General features: G+C 42.4%; 1 protein-coding gene across 1 annotated transcript in view; it reads right to left on the bottom strand.

Moving 5' to 3' along the window:
* The window catches only part of IQGAP1 (IQ motif containing GTPase activating protein 1), a 100,143-nt gene that overhangs the window by 64,988 nt on the left and 7,162 nt on the right, over positions 1–27,993 (bottom strand). The window contains exons 3-4 of the mRNA XM_032836822.1: positions 2,397–2,553; positions 492–569 (exon numbers count right to left, since the gene is read on the bottom strand). Coding sequence (XP_032692713.1) covers positions 492–569; positions 2,397–2,553 — 235 coding nt within the window. The remainder of the gene's footprint in view (positions 1–491; positions 570–2,396; positions 2,554–27,993) is intronic.

The raw sequence follows: 27,993 nt of genomic DNA on the forward strand, positions 1-27,993 counted from the left end.
GTAAATGCCATCATATTGCCTCTACAACTTGAAACATAAAACAATAGCCCATCATGTTCTCTTACAAACAAAGGAGTATTCTGTAGCTGTAAAATGACACTTCTAAAATATTTCCTCCTATTTCCTAAAGTCAAATTTTAGTGTAACAACATTGTGAATAAATAAAAACACTGAACTGTAGACTTTAAAAAAATGGGATTTCACAGCATGTGAATTTTAATGTAAGTCTATAGTTTGATGTAGTAAAAGTCAATGACATCATAGGGAACTTCTCTAGGGTGAGGTGAGCAGGGATAGGGAATAAAAAAGAGAAAGAACAAAACTATTCCCTACAACAAACAGAAGAAAGAGATCCTTTAGTACTTAAGAAAAAAAACAGAAAGAAAGAATATCATCAAAAGTTCAGTTGAGAATAACTTTACAGGCAGAATGACAACTATGTGCCAACATAGCCTCACGTAAGCCAGAACTCGGAATCTCACGTAAGTTACCTTAGGTAATCCAATCTCATCCATGGCATTCAACCACTGAATCACGTTATCAGTATGTCTAAAGTGCAGGCCAGTTGCCTAGAACAAATAAGAAACCGTTAGGCACTGTTGGCAATATTGAAGCAAATAACAAATACTCTCTTTGCAAAACTTCCCTTATGCGACTTTGCAAGGTCCCCTTAAATTGAAAGTCTATAGCATTATGTTCACATTCCAATCCTAAAAAGTCGAATCCACATCTCAGCTCCCTTCATCTGAGAACCATCTGGAGAATCTTCCTGTGTAACGTGGTCTACAGAACACGGTCTTTGGGATTCGATTATCCTGGATTCAGTCCCCGGCTTGGCTGTCTACTGGTGACACTGAGCAAGTTCCTTCACCTCTTTGAGCTTCCTCATCTGTAACACCTACTTCACCAGTTTGTTGTAAAGATGAAATGGGAAAATGTACATAGAGCACTCAGGGTGGTATCTGGCATGTAGAAAATACTCACAAACCGAGAGATACCATTAAATATATCAATCAGGGTTTTCATACTACACACACAAACACCCACTCTACATCTCTAGGTCTGTTATTTTAGAGAAAGATTTACTCTCAAGGGGAAGATGGGCAGGACTACTATTTCTATTGCCACGCAGTCTTCACTCTTGTTTTAAATGTCTTGTTGCCTGGGTGGCTCAGTCATCTGAGTGTCTGACCTAGGTTTTGGCTCAGGTCATGACCCAGGGTCAAGGGATCCAGACCCGCCTTGGGCTCTAGTGCTCAGTGGGGAGTCTGCTTGGGATTCTCTCCCTCTGCCGCTTCCGCCCACTCATCCTAGCACTCTCTCTAAAGATACATAAATCTTTTTAAATTAATTAATGAATGTCTCACTGCTCTGTCCACACTGTAGAGTGCTCCACAGAACAGCTCCAGAACTCTCTTCAGAAAAAGGAAAGTTTCTCTTTGGGATGTTAATTTTGGTTGAGGACCTGTACCTTCCTTGTTGTCCTTTGAACATAAACATAGAACATAAAAACCTCCTTGGACTCTGTCTTCATCCTTAGCTCATTCCAAGTTCTGGCCCAACTCCACAGTCAACCTGCTTACATCTTGCCCTTGGTTTTGCAATCTTCCTCTACCTTTTACACTCATCCTTTTCCAAATAGCTGCTCGTAAGAAAGCTCCCCCAGAGCAGATTTTGGTCCTTGTCAACATCCCAACTTGATTTTTCTTTTTCAGGGCCCTGGGCCACAAGAATCAAAGCCTCTCACCAACCTCGATTTCCTGAAATTGGACTGCTTTTCCAATTTACCTCAAATTTTAATGTCACAGAGGGATCTTTTTCCCCCCTAAAGTTGCAAGGCTATTGCTTTAATTTGCCAATAGATCTCAGTGCTTGGTTAAAATTAAAGTTGTAATTCCCCCTAGTTACTTCCTCTACCTTCTAAGAAATTAAAAAAAAAAAAAAATCATCACGTACCATAAAGATTTCCAGATATACCCCATCACAGGAATTGTATCAAAAATACAGAGAGTTGGGGCACCTGGGTGGCTCAGTGGGTTAAGCCTCTGCCTTCAGCTCAGGTCACGATCCCAGCGTCCTGGGATCAAGCCCCAAATAGGCTTTCTGCTCAGCAGGGAGCCTGCTTCCCCCTCTCTCTTTCTGCCTGCCTCTCTGTCTACTTGTGATCTCTGTTTTCAAATAAACAAATAAAATCTTTAATTAAAAAAAAATACAGAGAGCCACCTTTCATTACTATACCTGACTTTGCATTATCTTCTCCACTCTGCCAGGTGTTTTATTTTAAAGGAACACACACACTCACACATATTTCTCAATAACTCTGGGACAGGATAGAGTCCACAAATCTTCTCTTTCAAGTTTAAGGAAATTTAAGCCCCAAGCAAGGAAGGACTCACCTTGTATCTGGTCTGCTCTCGATCGTAAATCTTCTTCAAGGACACCACTTTGGGAGAGAAGAAGTTTCCTAGTTTGGCAAGGTAGACCCCATTCCTAAGCCCCTCCTCCAGTTCTGTGGTGGGAGGCAGGTCTTCCCCGAGGCACGCTTCCATCCACCTGCACGGAAGGGAGAGGCCGTGACAACAGAGGGAAGGTCTGATCCCCTCCTTAAGAGACTTTTGAGACTCACTCCACTCTCCCTGAGGAGTTTAAGTTCCACATAAGCAACACTCTTTTAAGATCCAATTTCACACACATCCTTGTCCTGACCCAGTCAGATCATAGGAAAACTCCCGAGCAACAAAGCCACCTTCTTCTCTACCCTGCTTTCTTCTGCGGCAGTAGAGCCAACTGGCTCCCCAGCCCCTGACTGCCCAGAAACCTCAGGCCCTAACCCGAGGTCACTCCTGCAGAACCCCTAAGCAAAGCCATGTGCAGCTGACGGCAGCACTTCAGTTGTTCAAAGATTCAAACGTATGTTCTCTTCCAGTTTCGGAATCCACAAAGAATTTCTAGGTCCAGCTTTTAAGGCTGTTTGGGGGTAACATGAATAGTCAATGATCTCAGCTGAAACAGGGAAGGAAATGCCAATGGAAGCAGTAAAAATGAATGTGTGTTTGTCAGAGGTAGGGGAGGAGACGGCATTTCCCCCTAAAACATTTCTCAAGAGATTTCAGGGAGGCTCAAGATAAAACAATGCACATCTGCATGTATTTTCTACCAACATAAGTGTAGGAAAATAAAAATCATTTAAAGACGATGCTTTGGCTTTTTTTTGTAAGATTTTTTTTTTTTTTTTTTTACAGCGAGAGTCAGAGTGAGAATAGGAACAAAGCAGGGGGAGCAGCAGAGGGAGAGAAGCAGGCTTCCCAGCAAGCAGGGAGCCCCATGTGGGGCTTGATCCCAAGACCCTGGTATAATGACCTGAGCCCAAGGCAGATGCTTAACAACTGAGCCATCCAGGCACCCCGATGGTTCTGCTTTTTTTAAAGACTATTTATTTGAGAGAGAGAGACCAAGGGGGAGGGCGAGGAGAGAGTTGAGGGAGAGGGAGAAGCAGACTCCCTGCTGAGCAGGGGCTTGATGCCAGGACCACCAGGACTCTCTGAGAGCATGACCTGAGCCAAAGGCAGATGTTTCACCAACTGAGCTACCCATATGCTCCCCATATGCATTTTTATGTAATTCTTTTATTAATAAATTGCTTGAATGATACACAACAGACCTTAGATTAATGATAGTTCTATAAATTGCTACTTTTATAATTCAGAATAGACTTTCTTATATTAATTCTGACTTTCCAAACTGAGATTACTGCTCAGAATTTTTACAAAACAGTAAGGAAAAGGAACAATTTCTCTGTGTTTCTCAAGTTCTATAAATAGTCATAGTATGTACTTAAAGAAATACTGGCTGGGGTGTATGCATGGGCCAGAGAATTTTCTCATCATTCCCTATACCCAGTGATAATAAGTTTTTACCTCTGGCTTTTCTTTCAGGTACTGGGAACTTAAATCACGGCGGTAGGAGGCGGGGGGGGCGGGGAGGCGGACACACAAATGAGTTTTCCAGAAGGGCTGCCATGGTAGTTAAGACAGATACCAATGGGTAAGAGCTACAAAATCCAAAACTCTGCAAGAGCCCAATGACCAGAAGGGCAAAGTGGAAAAGAATGCACCTCACTGGTATAGAAAACAGCTGTAGTCCAGGATTCATCTTCTGTTATCAGCCTTCCAATATTTTATTGCTAAAAAGGATATGGCAAATGGCTCCTGCCAATCCCAGCTCTCAGGGGACAGTGGGAACTTGTGTTCTCATTAACAGAAACAAGCCTAGAACAACTGCAGTCTAAGCCAAGAACAGCCCTTCGCCATGTTATGAAGAAAAAATTACTTATTTTCTCCTCAAAACAAGGTAAACACATAGACTACGGATAAAGAGCACAGCGCATTACTTTTGCCTTGAATGAGGCTAGCTACCAAAGGCGTTTCGGTTCTTCCCTGAGATGACTACATCAAAGTCAAAGTCAAAGGAGGAACCATGGCGTCATCTCCCACAAGCTTTTATCCACACCTTCCAGAGGCAAACTGCTGTAAAGCAGGCCTGATTAACAGCTAGAAGTTTTGTAGAGTGGAAGAGAATACCTTGCACATCACAGAAATGTCAGGCCAGAAGAAGAAGAGGCAACTGTGATCTGATGAAAAGGGGTAAGGGAGAGCTAGAATAAACAGGCAAAATACAGAAGTGTCTCTCCGTGCCTCAAACCCAAAGCTGCCCTCCATATTCCCACACACAGGGTGGGAACCTCTGTCTCACAAGAGAGTATCAACAGGTTTCATTTATAAGAATTAAGTTAAAAAAGTAAGTTAAATCGGGACCATATTGCTTTGAAAAATGAAGAGCACTCAGTAGGGTGCTATGTTACTCTAATTTTTAATATTAGCCGAAGTCTAGATTCTACTATAGTCCTGAGAATATTCAACAAACCCCCCTTTCTGTCCTCTACAGCCCATCTGAGATTTCGCCCTCTGCCACTAAACCACAGAATCACAAGATGATAGCCAAGAACTTAAAGTACTTCTAGGGCAAATCCCTTTGGGTTTTGTTTTGTTTTTCAATATAATAATATGTATTCATTAAAGAAAATTAGTAGACACCTCTCAATATTTTATGAATATTTTCCATGTTACTATATAATTTCTGAAGACTAAGTTACACAAAAATTCTCCGAAGTGCTTAACTGGTCACTTATGTTGGACACTTATGTCACTTCCAAATAGTTTCAGGTACTAAATAATACTGCAAGGAACATCTTTGTGCACAATGTTCTGCTATATTTAGAATTAACTCCTAAGGAAAGGACCTTAGAAGTCTAACTCCCAAATTAAAGAAATATAAACATTAAAGAAACTTTTTTTATTGTTCAAAAGCTTGGCCAAAGGCTGTATCTACTTATATAACCCCCTCATTTTATAAGTATAAGGTCTATCTGTCCAAGTCAACTACTAGCTACTGGCAAAGGCAGAATCAATCAGGTCCCTGATTCCTAGTTAAGAATCCTCTTCACTAGACCACTGTTACTCTTACCCCATCACTCCAAAAACCTAACAGGGCTCAGCCCCACAGAGCAGAATGAACAGGGCCAAGTTGCAGGTATCCCATACAGGAAAAAGTCTATTATCTCTCCAGATTCTGTCCACTAAATAGGGTTTTAGGTATTTTAGTGTAAGTCCACACTGATTTTCAACTCAGACACAAAGCTTTCTTATAAAACGTAAGCATTTAATTTAGCTTTTTGAATACATTTTATTTTTTTTAAAGATTTTATTTCTAAGTAATCTCTACACCAAATTGTGGGGCTCAAACTTACAACCCCGAGATGAAGTCACATGCTCTACCAAATTAGCCAGCCAGGTACCCCTTGCTTAATGAACACATTTTTAAATAAATCTGCATAGATCCCTACCTTACACCATACACAAAAATCAACTCAAAATGGATTACAGACTTAACGTTAAGACCTGAAACCATACACTCCTAAAAGAAAATATCACAGGTAAGCTCCTTAGCATCAGTCTTGGCAATGATATTTTTGGATTCGACAGCAAAAGGAAAGGCATCAAGAGCAAAAATAAACAGAAGTGGAACTACACCAAATAAAAAGCTTCTGCACAGGCAAAGGAAACCACCAATAAAAGGAAAGGGCAACCTATGAAAAAGAAGAAAGCATCTGCAAATCATGTATCTGATAAAAGGTTAATACCCCAAAAATTAAAGAATTCATGCAACTCAAGAGCAAAAAACCAAACAATCCAATTTACAAATGGGCAGAGAAAGTGAACAGACATTTTCCCAAAGAAGATGTACAAAAGGTGCTGTCAGCAAATGAAATGAAATGCAAATGAAAACCTCAACGAGACATCACCTCACACTTAGAACAGTCATCATCAGAAGGGCAAGAGACAACAAGTGTTGGGAATGATGTGAGAAAAGAGAACCCATGTGCACTACTGGTGGGAGTGTAAACTGGTACAGCCAGCCACTAAGGAGAAATGTGGCATTTCCTTAAAAAATTAAAAACAGGACTGCATGTGATCCAGCGATCCCGATTCTGCGTAAATAGTCAAAGGAATGAAAGCAACTGTCAGAGATTATCTGCACTCCCGTGTTCACTGCAGCATCATTCACAATAGTCAAGATAAGGAAACAAGAGACGTGCCCATCAACAGATGAATGGATACAGAAGATGTGACACACGCGCGTGTGTGCACACACACTGGGCTATTATTCAGCCATGAGAAAGAAGGAAATCCTGCCATTTGTGACAACACAGATGAACCTGTGGGCATTATACTTCATGGTATTGCTCATATATAAAATCTAAAAAAAAAAAAAAAGAAAAGAAAACTCATAGAAACACAGTCTAAAAGTAGTTGCCATGGGGTAAAGGGTAAAGGAAATAGAGAGAGGTTGCCAAAAGGGTACAAACTCTCACCCGTAAAAGGATGAGGTCTGAGGCTCTCATGTAAAACAAGGGGACTGTTGTGGACCACAATTCTTGTGTAACTGAAATTCACCAAGAGAGTAGAATTTGAACATTCTCACAAAAAGAAAATAAAACCTAAACCTTTCATAATGTACACATATGACAAATCACCACAATGTACATGTTATTTCTGTACTCGTTAAATATCCTACAATTTTATGTTACTTATACCACAATAAAGTTAAAAACTAAAAAGTAAATAAACCTAGGGATGCCTGGGTGGCTCAGTTGGCTAAGTGTCTGCTTTGGACCCAGGTCATGATCCCAGGATCCTGGGGTAGGGCCCTGCGACCTGGGGCTCCCATCTCAATGCAGAGCCTGCTTCTCCCTCTCCCCTTGCCCTTCCCCCAGCCTATGCATACTCTATAAATCAATGGCCAACACAACTTTTTGCCAGTTCTTATGTTCATTACAGAATCCCTCAGGTGGAAATCTCACTAAAGATCTCCTCCTTGGGGCACATGGGTGGCTCAGGGGGTTAAGCCCCTGCCTTCAGCTCAGGTCATGATCTCAGGGTCCTGGGATCCAGTCCCTCATCGGGCTTTCTGCTCAGCGGGGAGCCTGCTTCCTCCTCTCTCTCTGCCTGCCTCTCTGCCTACTTGTGATCTCTGTCTGTCAAATAAATAAATAAAACCCAAACCCTATTGTTACAATCTACTGTCTCCTTCAATAACTGTAATAGCTACCACCTCAGAACATTCACTAACAAAACCTCAGGTTCTGAAGCTGGGCTTCCGGAAGCACCCCATCCCATAGCACCCCGCCTCATCAGCAGACTTTCCTGTATCAAGCACCCGGAGAAAAGCCCATTAAACACTAAGCACTGGTGACAATGACACAATTAGTGTGAAAAATGAGTTTATATAAAGGTTTGTTTTTAATATAAATAGGTCACAATTCTCATAAGTAATAATCTTATCTACCTCTCACATGTAGCCTATTTCTATGGAGCTCTGTTTTATACATATTTTAAGTCAACTTTTTTTTTTTTTTAAAGATTTTACTTATTTATTTGAGAGACGGAGACAGAGATAGCGAGAGAGCGTAAGTGGGGAGGAAAGGGAAAAGCAGGCTCCCCAGTGAGCAGGGAGCCTGATGCAGGACTCAATCCCAGGACCCTGGGATCATGACCTGAGCTTAACCAACTGAGTCACTCAGGCGCCCCTTAAATCACCTTTCAAAAAAACACCTGTCCACTCTGACGGCTACACATCCATTCAGGGCACATTTCTTTTTCCTTTTTTTTTTTTAAGATAGATTTATTTATTTATTTATTTATTTAGTATTTTAAGATTTTATTTGTTTATTTGACAGAGAAAGCACAGGCAGGGGGAGTGGCAGGCAGAGGGAGAGGGATAAGCAGGCTCTCCACTAAGCAGAGAGCCCGACCTGGGGCTTGATCCCAGGACCCCGGAATCATGACCTGAGCCAAAGGAAAATGCTTAGGGGTGCCACCCCGGCACCCCTAAGATTTATTATATATACAGAGAAAGAGTGGCGGGGGCAGAGGGAGAGAGAGAATCAAGCAGACTCCCCGCCGAGCTTGGAGCCCAGTGCAGCCAGAGCTCAATCCTAGGGCCTTGAGATCATGACCTGAGCAGAGAGCAGGAGTGGGCCGCTTAACCAGTTGAGCCACCCAGGTGCCCCAGAACACATTTCTATTTTTTTTTTTTAAAGATTTTATTTATTTATTTGACAGAGAAAGAAAGAGCACAAGTAGGCAGAACAGCAGGCAGAGGGAGAGGGAGAAGCAGGTTCTCTGCTGAGCAGGGAGCCCAATGTAAGCCTCAATCCCAGGACCCTGGGACCATGACCGGAGCCGAAGGCAGACACTTAACTGACTGAGCCACCCAGGCACCCCTTGTCCCCCACAGGACACATTTCTAATGGACTACACCATGCAACAGCTATCAGCAGCTTGAGATGTGCTAAATGCCTGCACCCACCTTCAAGGAGATCACCCCCTGGGAACAGAGATGATTAAACAACTAGCTACAGTGGGATATTTCAACTAGGCTTTACAAGATAAATTGTATTTGGAGAGAAGAAAAATGGGAAAAGGTGATATCTGAGATAAAGCAAAAATGAAGGGCAAAAAGGCACGAAAACAGGAGCGCCCATCTGGCTCAGCTGGCAGAGCATATGACTCTTGATCTCAGGGTTGAAAGTTCAAGCCCCCTATCGGATGTAGAAATTACTTAAAAAAAAAAAAAAATAAGTAAAGCATGACTATAAATGGTGTACTTGGGGAATGATGAGTTACCGTAGTAGAGATGTATCTGGAGCACCAGCATTTTAATTCTCAGGCAGTGGGAACCACCGAAGTTTTTGAACAGAAGAGTGGGTTGGTCAGAGGAATCCACTAAGGTGCTTGATTAGGGCAATGTGGGAAGGGAAAGAAAACTGGTGAGTAATTATAAGGAAAAAATTGACCCCTCCTGACAGCTGGTTAGACAGCTGGGAGTAAAGGGTAGGAGGGGGAGACAATGGCTTTATAGACAACAGGAAAAGAAAAAGAAGGGGAAAAAAGGCAAAGTTAAGTCCTGACTTCACATCTTGCTAATGACACAGAACATCAAATGGATTCAAGGGGCCTGGCTGGCTCAGTCAGTGGCGCACGCAACTCTTCATCTCAGTCATGTGTTCCAGCCCCAAGCTGGGGGTAGAGTTAACTTAAAAAATTTTAAATTTAAATTTAAAAAATGGATTAGAGAATTTAAAGAGTAAGATAAAAGGAGGAAAAAAATACAGATGAATGGTTGTACAATCCTGAAATGGGAAAAGCCTTTTCAAACAAATTTATGGCAGCAGATATAAAGGAAGAGGGAGGGGCGCCTGGGTAGCTGAGTCAGTTAAGGAACTGACTCTGGATCTTAGCTCATGTCTTGAGTTCAGGGTCCTGGGTTTATGCCCTGTGTTAGGCTCTACAAAAAAAAAAAAAAAAAAAAAAAAAGGAAATAAAGTGACTACATAAAAAGCAGTTAAACTTCAGGACATTTGGGAGGCTCAGTCGGTTAAGTGCCTGCCTTTGGCTCAGGTCATGATCCCAGGGTGGTGGGATCGAGTCCCACATCGGGCTCCTTGCTCAGCAGGAAGCCTGCTTCTCCTTCAGCCTGCCACTCCGCCTGCCTGTGCTCACTATCATGCTCTCTCTCTCTCTCTATCCCTCTGACAAGTAAATACATAAATTTTTAAAAAAATTAAACTTAAGGCAATTAAAAAAAATTTTTAGAGAAAAGATAAACTGGAGGGAAAAAATCTGCAACATAACAAGAAATTAACAATCTCTTATATACACTTTAAATGCTTGAAATAAATAAAATGACAAGTATTTTCCTAGAAAAATCTAGAAACATAAACAGGCAACTCACAAAAGAAGTAAATGGCCATAATTACAGGAAAAATTCTTAATCTCACTACTAATCAAAGAAATGCAAATTAAAGTAACAATAACACCATTATTTGGCTATCAGACCGGCAAAGATAAAAAGGAACAATAGCGACTTATTATTGTCTAATACGTGGGGAAACCCCACATTCTCACACTGTTCCAGAAGAAAATCTGGCAACATGTACCATGTTTAGTAAACTTTCAGAAACTTCTATAAAAGGCAAAAGGTTGTTTTATTTTAAAAGATGATGTGGCGACTTGCAGCGCGGATGACTAAATGAAAGAGGACGCCAGGCAGTGAGGCGGGGCCGCAGGCAGAAGCAGGCCAGAACGATAAATTCAGGCCGGAAACGTGTTCAGCTCGAAACACGAACAGGACATCAGGTGGTGACAACCTGCAGGCAGTGGAAATACAAGTCTGGAAAACTCAGGGGGCAGACCCAGCTGGAGACAAGGCAGGAAGAGTGGCACCATGGGGGGTGGGGGGTGGATGAGCTCACCAGAGAAACAGACCGTAAAGCAACATATAATACAGCCAGGGGATGCCTGGCTGGCTCAGTCAGGGGAGCATGTGACTCAATCTTGGGGGTTGTGAGTTCGAGCCCCATGTTTGGTGTAGAGGTGACTTAAATAAATAAATAAATAACTTAAAAAAAAAAAGGTCAAGACTACCTCAGAGAACACCAACACCAACACTTAAATGTATTACAAATAGGGACTACTAAGGTAAAATGAGAAACATGAGAGAATCACATGACCGCAGGGAAGGAGAACTTTGCAGGAAGCTGGGAGAGGTCCCCAACTCCGAAGCTGCAGAGAGACGGATGGCCTAGGGAAAAGGATGTACCAAACACCGAAGAATGCCATCTGTGACCCCCATGAGGGGCATCTTAGTGGAGTGGTGAGCAGGGGAAGGGAGATTACAACCAGAAAAGCAAGTTCTAGGAGGAACTAGAAACGGCAAAGGCAGACTTCAGGAAGTTTAAGAAGGGAAGAGAAATTGGAGGAATGGAGAAAGGGTGGTCTGAGGTGGTGCCATGTCCTAGGAAGGCACCTCTCTCTCTTTATGACTCAGGAAGAGGCACTTAATTGCAGGCTGCAAGAAAGCAACAAGTGCTGAGGGGACTGAAGAGACGAGAAATAAAGAGCCAAGGAAGAAGGCAACGTTCTAAAGAACACGGGGGCACCAGCTATGGAGAGGAACAGGCCCAGTTCTTCCCTGAGTAATGAGGGAAGGAAGTTAGAATGACAACTTACCTAACTAGCCTCTCTGAGCTTCAGTTTCCTGTCCATAAAAACACAGTAGTTGCGAGCATTAACTGAGATACTATATGCAAACACACACTCACGGGCCCTAAGTCATGGGCGCTGTGCACCTGTGTTCCACATACAGGAGGACATGTGTGCAAGAGCCAGATCCCAGGAACACCCAGTACCCTGCCTTCCTTGTCCTGCCGAGAGCATTTGTCAAAGGGACTATAGGCTGGGCCCTACCTGTTCCACCCCGCAGCAAGACAAAGAAACCAGTATTCAGAGAACTCCTGGTGCGGTAAGCCCTGAAACAAGCCCAGACCTCCAGCACACACTGGGAGAAAAGAATCAGGGTGGGAATGTGAATTAGGGGTCTGTGAGGAGGAAACAAGTTGAACGGGTTCTGCTGAGCACATGACTTCAGTGGTTTCCCAGCTCGGTGCAATACAGAGGGGAACATACCAATGCCGGAAATGACTACTCCAAACCATCGAGATTCGGTTCCTCCAGGAGCCGCTCCTCTGGTCACCACACCCCGCTTGCACAGCAGATGCCCCCACATGCCAGGGTTACTCGCTGCTGAAAACGTCCCAAGCTGGGCAGTCTCTTCCTGGCAATCAGGATTCTACTCAGACACCAACATGTCTAAGCACCATCGAGGCACTGGAAACAGCCTAGTAATTTCAACCCAGCGTGGTAGGAACGCGTCTTAAGAGAAACAAAGGCAGAGTATTCGACTGAGAACTCCTGACCAGCTAAAGAAGGAAGGGCATTAGCACTACTTTCTCAGAGAGAAGGGCATTTAGGTCTTGAAGGCCTGTGTGTGGGGTGGGGTGGTGGTGGTGGTGGTCAGGGGGGCGAACATGTCAGGCCAAGGGGAGAGAATGTGCAGATCCTCTGAGGGATCTGAAATGGGAATGAAATGATCAGGGGCGCCTGGGCGGCTCAGTCAGGTCTTGAGCTCAAGCCCTGAGTTCAAGCCCTGCACTGGGCACTGGGCTCCACGCTGGGCATAGAGGCTCCTTCAAAAAAAAAAAAAAAAAAAAAAGGAATGAAAAAAAAGGAATGAAATGATCGGACATAACTTGAGAGGTCACTCCAAGCAGTACAGATCATATGGATGAGGAGGTATCCTAAGGCGTGAGGAAGATGGAGGGAAGCACCAGCAGTAATCCAAGCAAGAAATGATAAAGGCTTGTTTTCCAAGCCCTGCAAGCACATGAGAAACCTTGACAGTTTCTCTTTTAAAAGAAACTTGAGTGTGAACTAAGTCAATCTGAACAGCTGTAAGAAAGAGTGAGAAACGGAAGGAAAACTTTACTCTTTGCCGAACCGATAAATTGTATCAAGTCTATGGATAAATTGTATCAAGTCTACGGATAAATTGTATCAAATCTACAGGCAGAAATTAAATGTTAATGGTTATCCTATTTCAAGAACCCCATTCTTCCTGGGGTGACGGAAACTACTCTAAGGTAACAACTGTACTATTTGGTCAACTTACTAAATATCATTAAGTCGTACATTAAAAAATAGGAGAACTTTATGGCATGTAAATTATTACTTCAATGAAGTTTTTTTAGAGAGTCCCTGGGCTAAGAGGATTAACTGCGCATTCCCAGAGTCTTCAGATGCGGACCCCAGGGAAACACTACCACGCTGGCCTATCAAGCCCTCCGTCTCTACTTTACCATCTATCACAAAGCGTGAAAGACCTTTTAACCTTAAGTGGAAAAATAAAATACATGTTCCAGCTGAGCTGACCTCAGGTGATCCGACTCTCAGCAGCTGCGGTCACAGTCACAGCTGACCGAAAGCAGCGTGAGAGAAAAGGACCAGGTGAGAGTCCTCTACGAGGCAGAAGACAGCTAGTTATTTCTTTGCAGAAGCACTTCTCAGTCCTCAGCACCTACGGCTGCAGCTGCTGGAGCCCCGGGGAACAAGGGCAGCCTTCAGAACAAGTCATGGGTCAGAAATTTAATTTTCAGATCTAGTACTTAGTGAGAACAGATCACGGAGAGGTTAACTGTCATACTCACTGAGGACACAGTCCTTGCCCTCTGAGGCTCACAGTATATTGGGGAAGAGAAAAGTATAAGGCATTTATAATATATTGTGAAAAGCTATATAAAAAAGAAATGGCAGTGAGGAGTGGCAGAAACACAAGACAGGAACATCTAACTCAGACCTGGGGTAAGGGTGGGTGTTCCCTGGAGGAGGTGCTACTTTACTTTCACTTTACTTTCTCTGACAGGCAATATATATACAAAGGTTAAAATTCAAAAAGTATAAAAAGCTGGGGAGCCTGGGTGGCTCAGTCAATCATCTGCCTTCTGCCTAGGTCATGATCCCTGGGTCCTAGGATGGAGTCCCGCTTCAGGCTCCCTGCTCAGTGGGGAGTCTGCTTCTCCCTCTGCCTGCTGCCCCCCCCCCACCCCGCTGTGCTCATTCTCTCTCTGACAAATAATAAAATCTTCAAAAAAAAAAAAAAAAAGGTATAAAAGCCACCCAGTTAAAAGGGAGAAAATTTCATGATGTGAACAGAGTAGAGTGTCATATGCCACCGAGATTAGGAAAGCTACATATTGGGGCACCTGTGTGGCTCAGTCAGTTAAACATCTGACTCTTGATTTCAGCTCAAGTCCATGATCTCAGGGTCGGGAGACTGCGCCCTGCACTGGCCTTCTCCCTGGGTGTGGAGCCTGCTTAAGATGCTTTCTCTCCCTCACCTTCTGCTCCTCCCCCCTCAGTGTGTGGGTGCATTCTCTTTCTCTCTCTCGCAAATAGTACTGAAAATCTTCCAACGGACATAACAATTAGGTCATCAGTGATTTGAGCAAGAGAAATTTCAGTGGGGGAAGAGGGCACACAAATCACACCCACAGGAGTTCAAGATAAAGAAGTGGACAACGGGGACTAAAGACAAATTTTTCCTAAAAGAAGAAAAGAAGGGACAATAATCAGAGTAGGGCCTAGTATTAAGGGAGTAGATCTTGAATGGATGAGGATGTTTATTACTACAGAGAAAAGAATCAGCAGAAAAAAACGTAAGTTATAGTTAAGAAAACAATACTGGAATAACGACCCTAGAAGACAGAAGGGATAGGATCCAAACCACGCATAGAAGATAGAGACTTGGGTGCCTCGGTGGCTCAGTCAGTTAAGCACTGGCCTTCAACTCGGGTCATGATCCCAGGATCTTGGGATCAAGCCCCACGTCCGGCTCCCTGCTCAGCGGGGAGTCTGATTCGCCCTCTCCCTCTGCAACCACCCCACCCCTCTGCTCGTGTTCTTGTGCTCTCTCTTCCAAATAAATAAATAAAATCTTAAAAAAAAAAAAAGAGTTAGGAAGAAAGATACTTCTCCAATTGCTACAGGGAAGGTAAAGCTGGCAGGCTAAACGACATGGGATAAATTTGTTAGGATCAGGGAAATTAAGAGTTTGTAGAGAGAGTGAAGGTCATCAAGCCATAACGAGAAGCTAGGGATGGAGGGGACTACTGAGAATACAGATTGGTAAAATTTTTGATCAGCCTCACATCTGACAATTCAAATGTTACTTTCAGAAGTCACCTCCTCCATGCACTCTTCCATGACCTACCCTTGGAAATAAGCTCTCCTTCCTCCAAACTCCCTCTAAACTTGACCTCTTGGGCGCCTGAGTGGCTCAGTTGGTTAAACAACTGCCTTTGGCTCGGGTCATGATCCGGGGGTCCTGGGTTTGAGTCACACATTGGGCTCTCCCTGCTCTGCAGGGAGCCTGTTTCTCCTTCTCCCTCTGCCTGCCACTCCCCCACTTGTGCTCTCTCTGTCAAATAAATAAATAAAATCTTTAAAAAATAACTAAACTTGACCTCTTAATCTCTTAATATAGTTATTTAAGTATATAAGGGTGGGATCCTTTTCTGATTTATCTCTGAAGCATGGTGCACAGTAAGTAACTGAAAGACACAGTGTTCCTTCCCTCTGGCTTCAGGACTACAGTACTTAGGTCTCAATCACAACCAAGTACTAATACTAATATCATCATAAGCTCCTATCCCCACAATACTGAAATTCCCTTCACCACCCCAACGCCCACACTCCACACACTTTGCCCCAATTCAAGTGAGCATCTACTTTGTGGAAAAGCCCTGTGGAAGGGGGGCTCCTGGATACCAAGGAGAAAAAGACACTCTCAACTCTAAAGGAAGACAAAAACATGTGTATTTATGCTTTGCCTTCTCTCCCTTCTAATTTCAGCTTATCTTGCAAAACTCAGCCATAAAATAACCTTTTCCTCATCTAAACTCTCACACATTTAACTGCATCATTTCACTGGCAGCTGTAGGTCTTCTTGTGACATCAGTTAGACCTTTCAGCCTTTGATGTTGAGTAACTTCTGAAATGGTGATGCCCTATCTGTGCTATCAATCTGCACACCCCCTAAGGACAGGCTGTGTTAAGCTGCTGTCATCTTCTGCAGTTCTAGTTCAGAGGGGCCTGAACAGAGCCCAGAAATGCTTTCTACCTGTTTTATTCTTTACAAAGTGCTTTTCCCCACTGTTTCAGCCATGTCAGAAAAAAGAAGAAGAAGAGCAATAGAATGTTATCAAGTTACTTAGGGGCACCTGGGTGGCTCAGGCATCTGAGTGTCTGCCTTCAGCTGCGGTCACAATCCCGAGGTCCTCGGTTCCAGCCCCACGTCGGTTAGGCTCCCGGCTTCTCCCTCTTCCCCTCCCCATCTTGTGCTCTCTCTCTCTCTCTCTCTCAAATAAATCATGAAATCTTTTTTTTTTAAATGTTCATTTAAAATAAAAGTACCTCTTAGTAACACAGGAAATGAAAATAAAAACTGTTCTGAGTAACTCAAGAAGTACTTAGGTTAGAACAAAATCTTCCATCAGCTGTTGTACAGTCTACGCTTAAAAATCTTCTGCAACATGGATTTTTCCAAAGCACATTTTTTGGGAATTTTTTTTTTTAGATTTCTTACTGTTAAAAAGTTCCTTATATTTGGTAAAGATTTTACCATATCTTTATTCTTTTAAGATTTTATTTATTTATTTGACAGAGAGATAGCACAAGCAGGAGAGCAGCAGGCAGAGGGAGAAGAAGAAGCAGGCTCTCCACTGAGCAGGGAGTCTGATGCAAGGCTTGATCCCAGGAGCCTGGGATCATGCCCAGAGCAGAAGGCATCTGCTTAACCGACTGAGCCACCCAGGCACCCCACCATATCTTTATTCTTATTGTTATAAAGTTCCCCGTATTTGGAGCCTGGGTGGCTCAGTCGATTAAGAATCTGCTTTGGCTCATGGGGACCCTGCTTCTCCCTCTCCCTCTATCTGCCACTTGTTCTTCCTCTCTCTCTTTCTCTCTTAAATAAATAAATAAATAAAATCTTTAAAAAAAAAAAAAGTTCCTCAAATTAAGCAGATTTCCATTGCTTGGTTCTGTTCCTCTGCGACCACACGTGACAAATTAAACGCCTCTTCCATTTTTCAGGGTTTTTTTTAATGATGTATGCAAAATGTTGGGGGGCCTGGGTGGCACACCAGTTAAACATCTGACTCTTGGTTTTGGCTCAGGTCGTGATCTCAGGGTCATGAGATCGAGCTCTGCACCCAGTACAGTCTGCTTAAGACTCTCTCCCTCTCCCTCCCCTCTGTGCACATGCTCACACTCTCTCTCTCTCTCAAATAAATAAATCTTTTAAAAAATAATGTAGGCATGATGTTAACAGTTGAATGAATTCCTATACTGGATGACTATTGCACTTCTGAGATTCTACATTTCTAGAGTCCCCCTAACTCCTGTCTCCATATTAAATAATCTGAGTCCTCTCAATGATTCCTCATACATTATAATTTATAGACCTCTGATCATTCTGGTCAGGCTCATTCAACATGCCCTAGTCCTTGAGCGATAATCATGTCTCAACCAGTGGACCAACTCCCACTGATTGGGAGTGGCTCCTCAGGTCTTATGTTGAAAAGGATTCTGATTTATCAGCAAGGCCTGCTGCAGGTATGAAAGAATCCCACCACTATCTACCATCCCTACTCTAGACTATTGTCAAGATCCCTCTTAAATTATGGCCTCCAGACCTGAAGACCAACTTCAGGTAGCCCCTGACCAACACAGAGGACAGTGAAAGAACCTCTTCCTTTTGTATATGACACATTTCTATTAATTTAACATAAAAAGATCATTTCAGAGAAATTAGCTAGAATTTTCCAGAGTATATTCAAGCAAGTTGTATTGTGCCATAAAAAAAGATTAATCGTGTGTAAGGAAGTTGGCATTGAGGAAACAGGTTTTAGATTAACAGCTTTGGCATATATACTGTTTAGAGATGAATCAACTTGCCAAACTACCATAATTTATTCTTTGTGCTAAAGGAGAATACAATTCAGGATTTGAACACTGTGTGGCTGACTTTCCAGATCACTATTTTTTGAGGTATATTCTACTAATGAGTGTTATGGCATTAAGAAAGTGTTTAGTAGTCAAACTTTAGAAATTATGGATTAAGCCAAATTAAACACATTATTTCCTCTGTGGGTTAATCATTATCATGGGCTGTAAGTTCTGACTCTCCAAGGGAGAAGATAGCGTAAACAGTATTTCTTAAACCTAGTTTACTATCAGACTCTTCTCACAGACCATCCTTCTTAAAAGAACTGGTGTTCCAGAGTTGTGGGTTTTTGTTTTTAAGATTTTATTTATTGACTTTAGAAAGAGGGAGAGAGGGAGAGTGTAAGCTGGGCAGGGGGCATAGGGAGAGCAAGAATCTCAAGCAGACTCCCTGCTGAGCGCAGAGCCAGTCCCGGGGCTGGATCTCACCATCCAGAGATCATGACCTGAGCCCAAACCAAGAGCCCAATGCTTAACCAACTGAGCTACTCAGGCACTCCTGTTCCAGTATATATTGGATTGGGAAATGCTGTTCTTTGCCAGAATAATGGATTTGAGGGACTATTTCATGTCAGAATTTGGGGCATGTTTATGGTCAGTTCTCAACTGTTACATGTTTTATCTGTAGTTTCTTTCTATTCTTCAAGTTCTCATGTTCTTGGCTTAGCTTAAATTAAAGCCATTACCGTAGGTATAACTGATGAGCTGTCATCAGTAATCTTTAAGGCATTAGGCAGAACAGAATTGTGGTTTTTTTTGTTTTTTCTTTGTTTTGTTTTGGTTTTAATGTGGTTTTTAAAAGTGGAGAAGGGCAAATATATTAATTATTAAAAAGGAAGAGAAGGTATCACAAATTGTAGTCTAGCAAATGAGTCTCAGGCAGAATTCCTAGCATAGCGTCAAACAGATGGCTTATGAGCACTTAGTGAGGAAAGAAGTGACACTTAGGATTCAGCCAGGACTTCCCAAGATAAGCCCTTTCACATTAACATCATTTCCTCTTGGACAGGGTCACCAGATTCGTGAATCAGAGAAACACAGTAATGTGTAGGTTTTAGCAAGGCATTTACAAGTATGTCTCATGCAACTTCAGTGACAGGTTGGATAAATGTGGACTAGGCTGTAAGGAGGTTAAGATATACAGCCGGTTGAATAAACCATATTCAAAAAGAGCTGCTAGATGAGGAGTGACTGCCTAATGGGTGTGGGCTTTCTGGAGGTGAAAATTTTCTGGAATTAAATAGTCATTGTGGTTGCACAACATTGTGAATATACTGAAAAAAGTATTGAATTGCATACTTTAGAATGGTTAAACATGGTGAATTTATATTATGAATTTTATCTCAATGAAGAAAGGAGCTGTTAGGTTTTAAATTCAAAGAAAGCTCTTTAGGGAGTGTTACAGGTAAAACATTTTTATTGGCACTTATCAGTGATGTGTATTGATTGAATCTGAGTTTGCCTTATTGCTGGAGGGATGGTTAATACACTACATGATAGTTCTGCTTTCAAAATACCTTGAATCTAATGATGAACTTTAATAGTGATAAAATGTGACATCCTATACTGGGGTATCGTTGCAAATGGAGTGTCTAGGTACAGGACAGAGTAGTTCCATTAATGGGAAATAGCATTAGTGGGAAACCTGAACAAAATGAAATAAAACTATGTTGTTAAAACACATTCTATTAATGAGTCAATTTTTTTTATTCTCTATTGACTCGATTAATGAGTCAATTCCCTCAATATATAAAGAGTTCTTACAAATCAGTAAGAAAAGCCAGAAACTCAGGGTGCCTGGGTGGCTCAGTTGGTTGAACACCTGCCTTTGGCTCAAGTCATGATCCTGGAATCCCAGGATTGAGCCCACAATGGCCTCCCTGCTCAGCAGAGTCTGCTTCTCCTTCTGCCCCCAACCCACTTGTGCTTATTCTCTTGCACTCTCTCTCTCAAATAAATAAAATCTTAAAAAAAAAAAAAAAAAAAGAAAGAAAGAAAGAAAGAAAGAAAGAAAGAAAGAAAGAAAGAAAAGCCAATGACTCAACAGAAAAATGAGCAAAGAGTTCAACTAAAACAGTTGACAGAAAAAGAAATACATCTGACTTTTAGACACGTATAGAGACTCTCAGGGATGCCTGGCTGGCTGTGTTGGCAGAGCACATGACTCTTCAGCTCATGGTTTTAAAAGTTTGAGCCCTACATTGGGTGTTGAGCCTACCTTAAAAAAAAAAAAAAAAAAGAAAGAAAGAAAAAATTAAAGTTTTTTTTAAAGATGCTCAGCTTCACTCAAAATTAGATAATCTGAAAATGAAACTACAAGGAAATACCATTTTTCACTTACAAAATTCACAAATACTCAAAAAAACTATTAATACTCCAGGCTGGTAAAATTATGGGTAAGCCAGCCCTCTCATATATTGAGGATGGAACAACCCCCCACCGAGAAAGTTGACAATATTTATCAAAACTAAATGTACACACTCCCTTTGACTCCGAAATTCCACTTTTAGAAATTTGCCATCCAAGAATATGCACAAGTGCAAGATGGCAAACACAAAAATTTGCTATCTAGAACACTATTTATAATAGCAAAGCTGGGGGGCACCTGGGTGGCTCAGTGGGTTAAGCCTCTGCCTTCGGCTCGGGTCATGATCTCAGGGTCCTGGGATCGAGCCCCGCATCGGGCTCTCTGCTCAGCAGGGAGCCTGCTTCCTTCCTCTCTCTCTGCCTACCTCTCTGCCTACTTGTGATCTATGTCAAATAAATAAATAAAATATTAAAAAAAATAATAATAATAATAGCAAAGTTGGGGGAAATGTGCACCAGTAGGTTAAATCTATACACAGAAGAGCTGTGCAAATGTGGAGACAAAAATGAGGCACTCTAGGGCGCCTGGGTGGCTCAGCTGGTTGAGCGACTGCTGTCAGCCCAGGTCATCATCCTGGAGTCCCAGGATCGAGTCCCACATGGGGCTTCCTGCTCAGCGGGGGTCTGCTTCTCCCTCTGACCTTCCCCCTCTCATGCTCACTTGCTCTCATTTTCTCTCTCTCTCAAATGAATAAATAAAATCTTTAAAAAAAAAATGCAGCACTCTAATGTACTCACGTGGAATAAGTCACAAGATACAAAGCAAAATGTACAGTGCACTATCGCTTCTAAAGAGGGAAATAAAAGTGACTTGTATCTATATGAACTGAATACTGAAGCACACGTATTCATGACAGTGGTTCCATTTGGAGAAAAACTGGGTGGCTGGGACACAGCTTTTCACTGTATACCCCAGCATAGACTCTAAGACAGGTTCATGTATTATCTCTTTTTTTTTTAATGATTAGGAAAAAAGTTTTAGTTAAAAAACTAAAATCTGCCTCAAAAATATTTTGGGGGGAATTCTCAAGTTTTTAAAGGAAAACCCTCAAAGTCAAACCACTGCTTAGCACTACCAATTCAACCAATGATTAAGAAACACTGTCCAAACTAATGATAGAACAGTATGTTTTCAGGGCAGAAAGACATTTTGTTACAATAGTCTTGTAAGTAGTAAGTAAATTGTTTCCTTATAGCTGTTCTAAAGGTCATCTGACCTGCATGTTATTTGGGTTTTGTTTTGATTTCATTTGACAGAGACAGAGCGGGCACAAGCGGGGAGAGCAGCAGGCAGAGAGAGAGGGAGAAGCAGGCTCCTTGCTGACCAGGGAGCTGGATGAGGGGCTTGATCCCAGGACCCCAGCATCATGACCTGAGCAGAAGGCAGCTGCTTAACTGACTGAGCCACCCAGGCACCCCGGCATATGTTATTCATAATGAAATAACTGGCTATACTGTGAGGCTTTTTCTTAAGATTTGTTATTTATTTATTTGACAGAGAGAGACAGCAAGAGAGGGAACACAAGCAGGGGGAGTGGGAGAGGGAGAAGCAGGCTTCCGACTGAGCGGAGAGCAAGATGTAGGGCTCTATCCTAGGACGCCAGGGTCATGACCTGAGCTAAAGGCAGACACTTAAAGACTGAGTCACCCAGGCGCCCCGAGGATTTTTCTCTTTAAATTATTTTCATATCATTTTACTACAGTAATCATCGGTTTTTCCTCCTTCTTTTCAATTTTTCCTTCTCTAATTTTTCCCCATTCCCTCCCTTTATACTTCAGTTTCTTCTGCTTCAGTTTTTAGGAACACTAATTAATCCTATTCTAGAAAATATTTTGATTTTTATGTGGCTGAGTAATGATCCCCAGAAACAGGTATTTTCTATGTTATGGATAAATACCCATCACAACAACAGTATTTTCCTTCCACTACAAAAGTCTTACAATTTTGCCTAAAGCCAGCATCCTCTCAGTCCCCAGACATCTGCCCCAACAGAAGCCAAGCCCTGGGCTGGCAGCTGCCTCTCCAGTGCTCCTTCTGCTTTTCGTTATGATTTCCAGTGAGTCAACAGGAAGGTATTCTGAGTAAAGAAGAAATAGAGGTCTTTAGACAGGACTTTCCTCCACCCACAACACCAAAAAATACAGCTCTTGCCAAACGATCCAAGGCAATTTCCAATCCAATTTGCCACTCCTGTCTGCATGAGGTCATTATTTAAAAAACAAGCAAGTGGGAAGAAGAAATGCTTTTCTAAGCTGAATCGAAAGTAGATCCCAGGCTGTGAACACGAAAACCAACTGGGAACTCTCTGGCCGCCCCAGAGCCCCCATATTTTACTCCATCTCTACTGCATCCATTTCCACTTCCAGGGAAAGTCTTTGTAAGCAGGAGTTAGGTCAAAAAAGTTAACCATACACATCTGTCACAGGCCAGTATCGTGCTTCTAGACACCTGTAAAATTCCCTAAACTTAGATTTTACGTTTATCATATTTTTTTTAGATTTTATTTTTTAAGTCATCTCTACACCCAACTTGGGGCTCAAACCCACAACCTTGAGATCAAGAGCTGCATGTTCCACTGGCTGAGCCAGCCACGAGGCCCTATGTTTACTACATCTCTCATAAGCATGAATAAATCTTTTACCGATCAACAAACATTTAATAGCTACTTATGTATGTCCATCACTATCTTTAGCTCTCCACTGAATAAAGAAAGTATAGGACAGAGTCCAACACTCTAGTCAGACATTAAGCTAGGAGACAAATCAAAACAAAACAAAGACATGAGACAATCAGAGAACTGTCCTGAGACAGTCAGAGGGGCAGGCCAGAGACCGCAGTGTGCGGCAGGCAGGCGCGGACAGTACCTCGCCCGTAGGACAGCCTGGCAGTTACCAACTCCAGGAACCAGCAGACTTAAACGGTGGACTGACATGTCGCCCCTTCCAGGCCTAGAGAGGCTGACGGCACCAGTAGTACTAGGGTCACCCAGAGCAGGCTCGGAAGTGCGCGGAGAGTTACAAGACCATCAGACAAGGGATACTAACTCATTTTTTCCCCTCCGTAAAAATAATGCCCATCTTACAGTCGTGCTGTATATGAAGTCCATCATCATTCTGCTGTGTTACTGGTAGTGACGGTTGCTGTATTTTTAGAAGCAGTAGGACTAAGTGGCAGACTGACCCTGTAAGTACTTGCCAAACCTGAAATTCGGATCTACCACTTACTGGATGGGCCAGTCAACCTCCGGAGCCTTGCTTTCTTTTCTGTTAAATGTAGATAAGAACAAGTACCTCGAGGGGCTTCGAGACTAGCTGGTCAGAGCACACACGGAAAGCACTGAGCACGGCGCCTGGAGTGCAGTAAGTACTCACGAAATAGTAACAAATGGTCCCAAGGGTGACAGTGAAGAGGCAGAGGAGGACCGTGATCTTGGGGCAGACAGAAAATACCTTCTAGTATGACGTCCTTGCAAACTGCAGGGTTGGGTTTTGGGGTTTTAGTCTGTTTCCTTTTAGCTGTTGTGAAAGTATCTATTGAGGTTTCTGTAATAAAATGCCTTATTAAAAAATGACAAAGTAATTCTTCCCGACATAGAATTAGAAGAAAAAAAATTAAAAACATTCAAGCTCAAGCAAGTAAACTTTTTCTCCAAAGAAAAACATTAACCAGATCTTTCACTTATTATATGTTTACGATGTTTGAATCACACACGTCAAGGCAAAGGGATCAAATCAGAATACCAGGACCTCCTCTGGAAGAAAAACCAAGCGGCAGTGTCGTGATTCAATCAGGTGGGGAGCCGAGCCTCGTACTCAAGTGGCACTTCACTCAGTCTGCTCAGAGATACCGTCTCTAGGCAACCAAGTCCCAAATTTTAAACAAACAGCCCCAGTCAGATGAATCACTTCCGGATGGTCTCACTTTGCCTACCAGCACTTTCTTAGACAAATACTTCCCGTGAAGGAGTTTATTCAGCAGCTCAATTGGAAACAGCAAGGAGTTCATCCAATGCCACATGGCTTAAAAATGTTCCAAACAGGTCCTGCCACGGACCGATATCCCCAAAGTGCTAAACTTTGAAGCAGAAGAAATTACGCTGAAATCAGGGACAGGTCACCATGCAAAGCCAGAAAATTAAACTCCTAGAACATGCCAATGTAGGCCCTCAAATGTATTTTTACTATTTTTTCATTGGGAACATTAAAATATATAAACACGACTGTTACTCTGACCTCGAAGACCAGAAGAAATACACGCCAAACTTGATCAGAGGACGGCCGGCTCAGCCCAGTTACACTTCCCCACCCTTGACGCACGACAGCCCATACCCGAGCCGGCCGACTGAGGCTGGTTTCCTGTGGCCACGCCCACCGCAAGACTCACTGAAAATAAGGGGAACGGTGAACTATTTAACTCAACTCCTGGCTGCAAGCTCCTTTCTTCTGCCTGAAAAGAATGCTATATGTGTCACACTATTCTTCATGAACTAATTAAAGACCATTTCATCTGTTAACAAGAACAGAGAGGGAAAAGGAGTTAACAGTCCAAAATGAAAACTGCAGTAGGACAGAGCAACTGTCATTAACAGAACCAGGAAAAAAATCAAGACATTAGAAAATCAAGTCAGGGGGCGCCTGGGTGGCTCAGTGGGTTAAGCATCTGTCTTTGGCTCAAGTCATGATCCAAGGTCCTGGGATTGAGCCCTGAATTGGGCTCCGTTATCAGCATGGAGCCTGCTTCTTCTCCCTTTCCCACTCCCCCTGCTTGTGTTTCCTCTCTCGCTGTCATCTCTCTCCATCAAATAAATAAATAAAAGCTTAAAAAAAAAAAAAAAAGGAAAATGAAATATATTTCACCATAGAAGAATGAAGAGTCTAGAAACAGAACAATTTAATATTTGACAAAGTAGATATCAATTGCTAATAGCTAGTAAATAGATTGTGGGTTATTTGTTTTGTTTTGTTTTTTGTTTTTATTTGAGAGAGAGCATGAGGTGGGGTGGGGGCAGAGGGACAGGGAGAAGCAGACTCCCAGCTGAGTAAGGAGCCCAACTAGGGGGGCTCAATCCCAAGAGATCATAACCTGAGCCAAAGGCAGAGGCTTAAGCCACTCAGGCGCCCCAAGATTACTTTCAAATGACAGAATAATTTAGAAAACACCGTAAGATTTAAAGACCTAGATTTCTAAAAAAACTTAAACCATTAAATCAAAGAAAAGCCAACAATACAAACTTCACACTTTAGCAAGGCTTTAAAGAAATGAAACTACCTATGCATTGAATTTATAGAAGAAATTAGAAAGAGAAAGATTTAACACCTCAACTGCATAAAATTTAAAACTTCTATACAAAGGGCACCTGGCTGGCTCAGTGGACCACACGACTCCAGATCTCGGGGTTGTAGGCTGGAGCCCCACAATGGGTGTAGATATTACTTAAAAATAAAATAGTCAGAGGGGCGCCTGGGTGGCTCAGTGGGTTAAAGCCTCTGCCTTCAGCTCAGGTCATGATCTCGGGATCCTGGGATCAAGCCCCACATTGGGCTCTCTGCTCAGCGGGGAGCCTGCTTCCCCTCTCTCTCTGTCTGCCTCTCTGCCTACTTGTGATCTCTCTGTCAAATAAATAAATAAAATCTTTAAAAAAAAAATAGTCAGAAAAAATTAAAATAATAAAACTTCTATACAGTGGGGAAAAAAAAATAAATAAAATGGAAAACCAGGGGTGCCTGGATGGCTCAGTGGGTTAAGCCTCTGCCTTCGGCTCAGGTCACGATCTCAGGGTCCTGGGATCAAGTCCCGGAGTCGGGCTCTCTGCTCAGCAGGGAGCCTGCTTCCCTGCCTCTCTCTTTGCCTGCCTCTCTACCTATTTGTGATCTCTGTCAAATAAAAAAAAAAAAAAAAAAAAAAATCTTAAAAAAAATGGAAAACCAAGAGAAAATGTTGGTAGTAAATACAACGGAAGGGGGGCACCTGGGTGGTTCAGTGGGTTAAAGCCTCTGCCTTCAGCTCAGGTCATGATCCCAGGGTCCTGGGATCGAGCCCCACATCGGCCTCTCTGCTCAGCAGGGAGCCTGTTTCCCTTCCTCTCTCTGCCTGCCTCTCTGCCTGCTTGTGATCTCTGTCAAATAAGTAAATAAAATCTTAAAAAAAAATACAACAGAACGTTGATGTCCATATTATAAGACAGTTCATGAAAGTTAACCTCATGACCCTACTAGACAAACATCATCAACAGTTTGCACAATAAAATAAAACTGATAACGGGTACATGGGAAAAATGTTTAAACTATCCAGCAATCAAAGCAATGATTTTAAACTGGAATTAGCCTAAATAACTTACGGATGTTATGTAACCACTGAAAATAGTAATTAAGACAATACTATAGCAATTTAAAAATCTAACTTTGTGAATGCCACTATCTAAAAATTATATAGATGGTTCTTCCTTTACTTAAGCCCTTCCTTTCTTCTGTATTACAAAATTTATGATCATTGTAGAAGCATTTTAAACATACCAAAGTGTTCTAAAATAAAAAGGAAAAGTCTTCTCACACCCTCCACCCCCACACTCCACTCCCTAGAGGTACCCTCTATTTCTGGTGTTTCCTTCCAAACAAAAGCTTAAACCTGAAGTGAAAAACTAGAGCTACCAACCATTAGGACCTTGAAAGTGCCCAGACAATTCTCCAGAAACGTTTACTAACACTTCAACATCTTCGTATTACATCTGCTTTTGCCACAGGGACCAGGACAGACAATATACCTACTGAGTGTTCACTGCAGCCCTACCGTAGCTCAGACACTGTGCCGGGCACGTAGCCCTCACGGCACCTTAGGCACCTCTGTAAGATGCGGGGTGTCTCCATTCTGCAAAGTACAAACTTGGGCTCACTCCAAAGGCAGATGCTTAACCAACTCACTTTGCAGCTTAAACAACTTGCAAAACCAGAATCAGAAATCACACCTGCCAAAACTGAAAGTCCTCATTCTTTTCACTTCAACGGTCAAGATTTTAAAAACATTTTTTTCAGACTTTTAAAATGTCTGTTTCATTTAAGTATTATGAGACTAAAGTCATATGACCTTTCTTAGTACTTAGTGCTTAGTACTAATGACAGATGACTGCCTAATACGTATCAGGTTACTCTCCACATATTTTTTAAAAGATTTTATTAATTTGTCAGAGTAAGAGAAAAAGAGAGTGTGGGCACAAGCAGTGGGAACAGCAGGCAGAGGGAGACGCAGGCTCCCACTGAGCAGGGAGCCTGATGCAGGACTCCATCCCAGGATTGTGGGATCGTGACCTGAGCCGAAGGCTGACATTTAACTGACCGAGCCACCCAGGTGTCCCTACTCTCCACATTTGTAAATTGTAACTTTTGCTAAGTGCCTCAGCTACACCACAGGGTAAACAGCAGTAAAACATTTTCCTGGCTACACCAGGAGCTAATCTTCCCATTTGTAACATTATTACCATGTGCAAAAGCACTCTTAGTTTGAACTTTAACAAATACTTCTTTTTTTTTATACTTTAAAAAAAATATTTTACTTATTTATTTGACAGAGAGAAAGAGAATAGCAGGGGGAGCAGCAGGCAGAGGGAGAGGG

This window comes from Lontra canadensis, unplaced genomic scaffold (genome assembly GCF_010015895.1).
Source record: "Lontra canadensis isolate GAN:19392208 unplaced genomic scaffold, GSC_riverotter_1.0 scaffold94, whole genome shotgun sequence".
NCBI lineage: Eukaryota > Metazoa > Chordata > Mammalia > Carnivora > Mustelidae > Lontra > Lontra canadensis.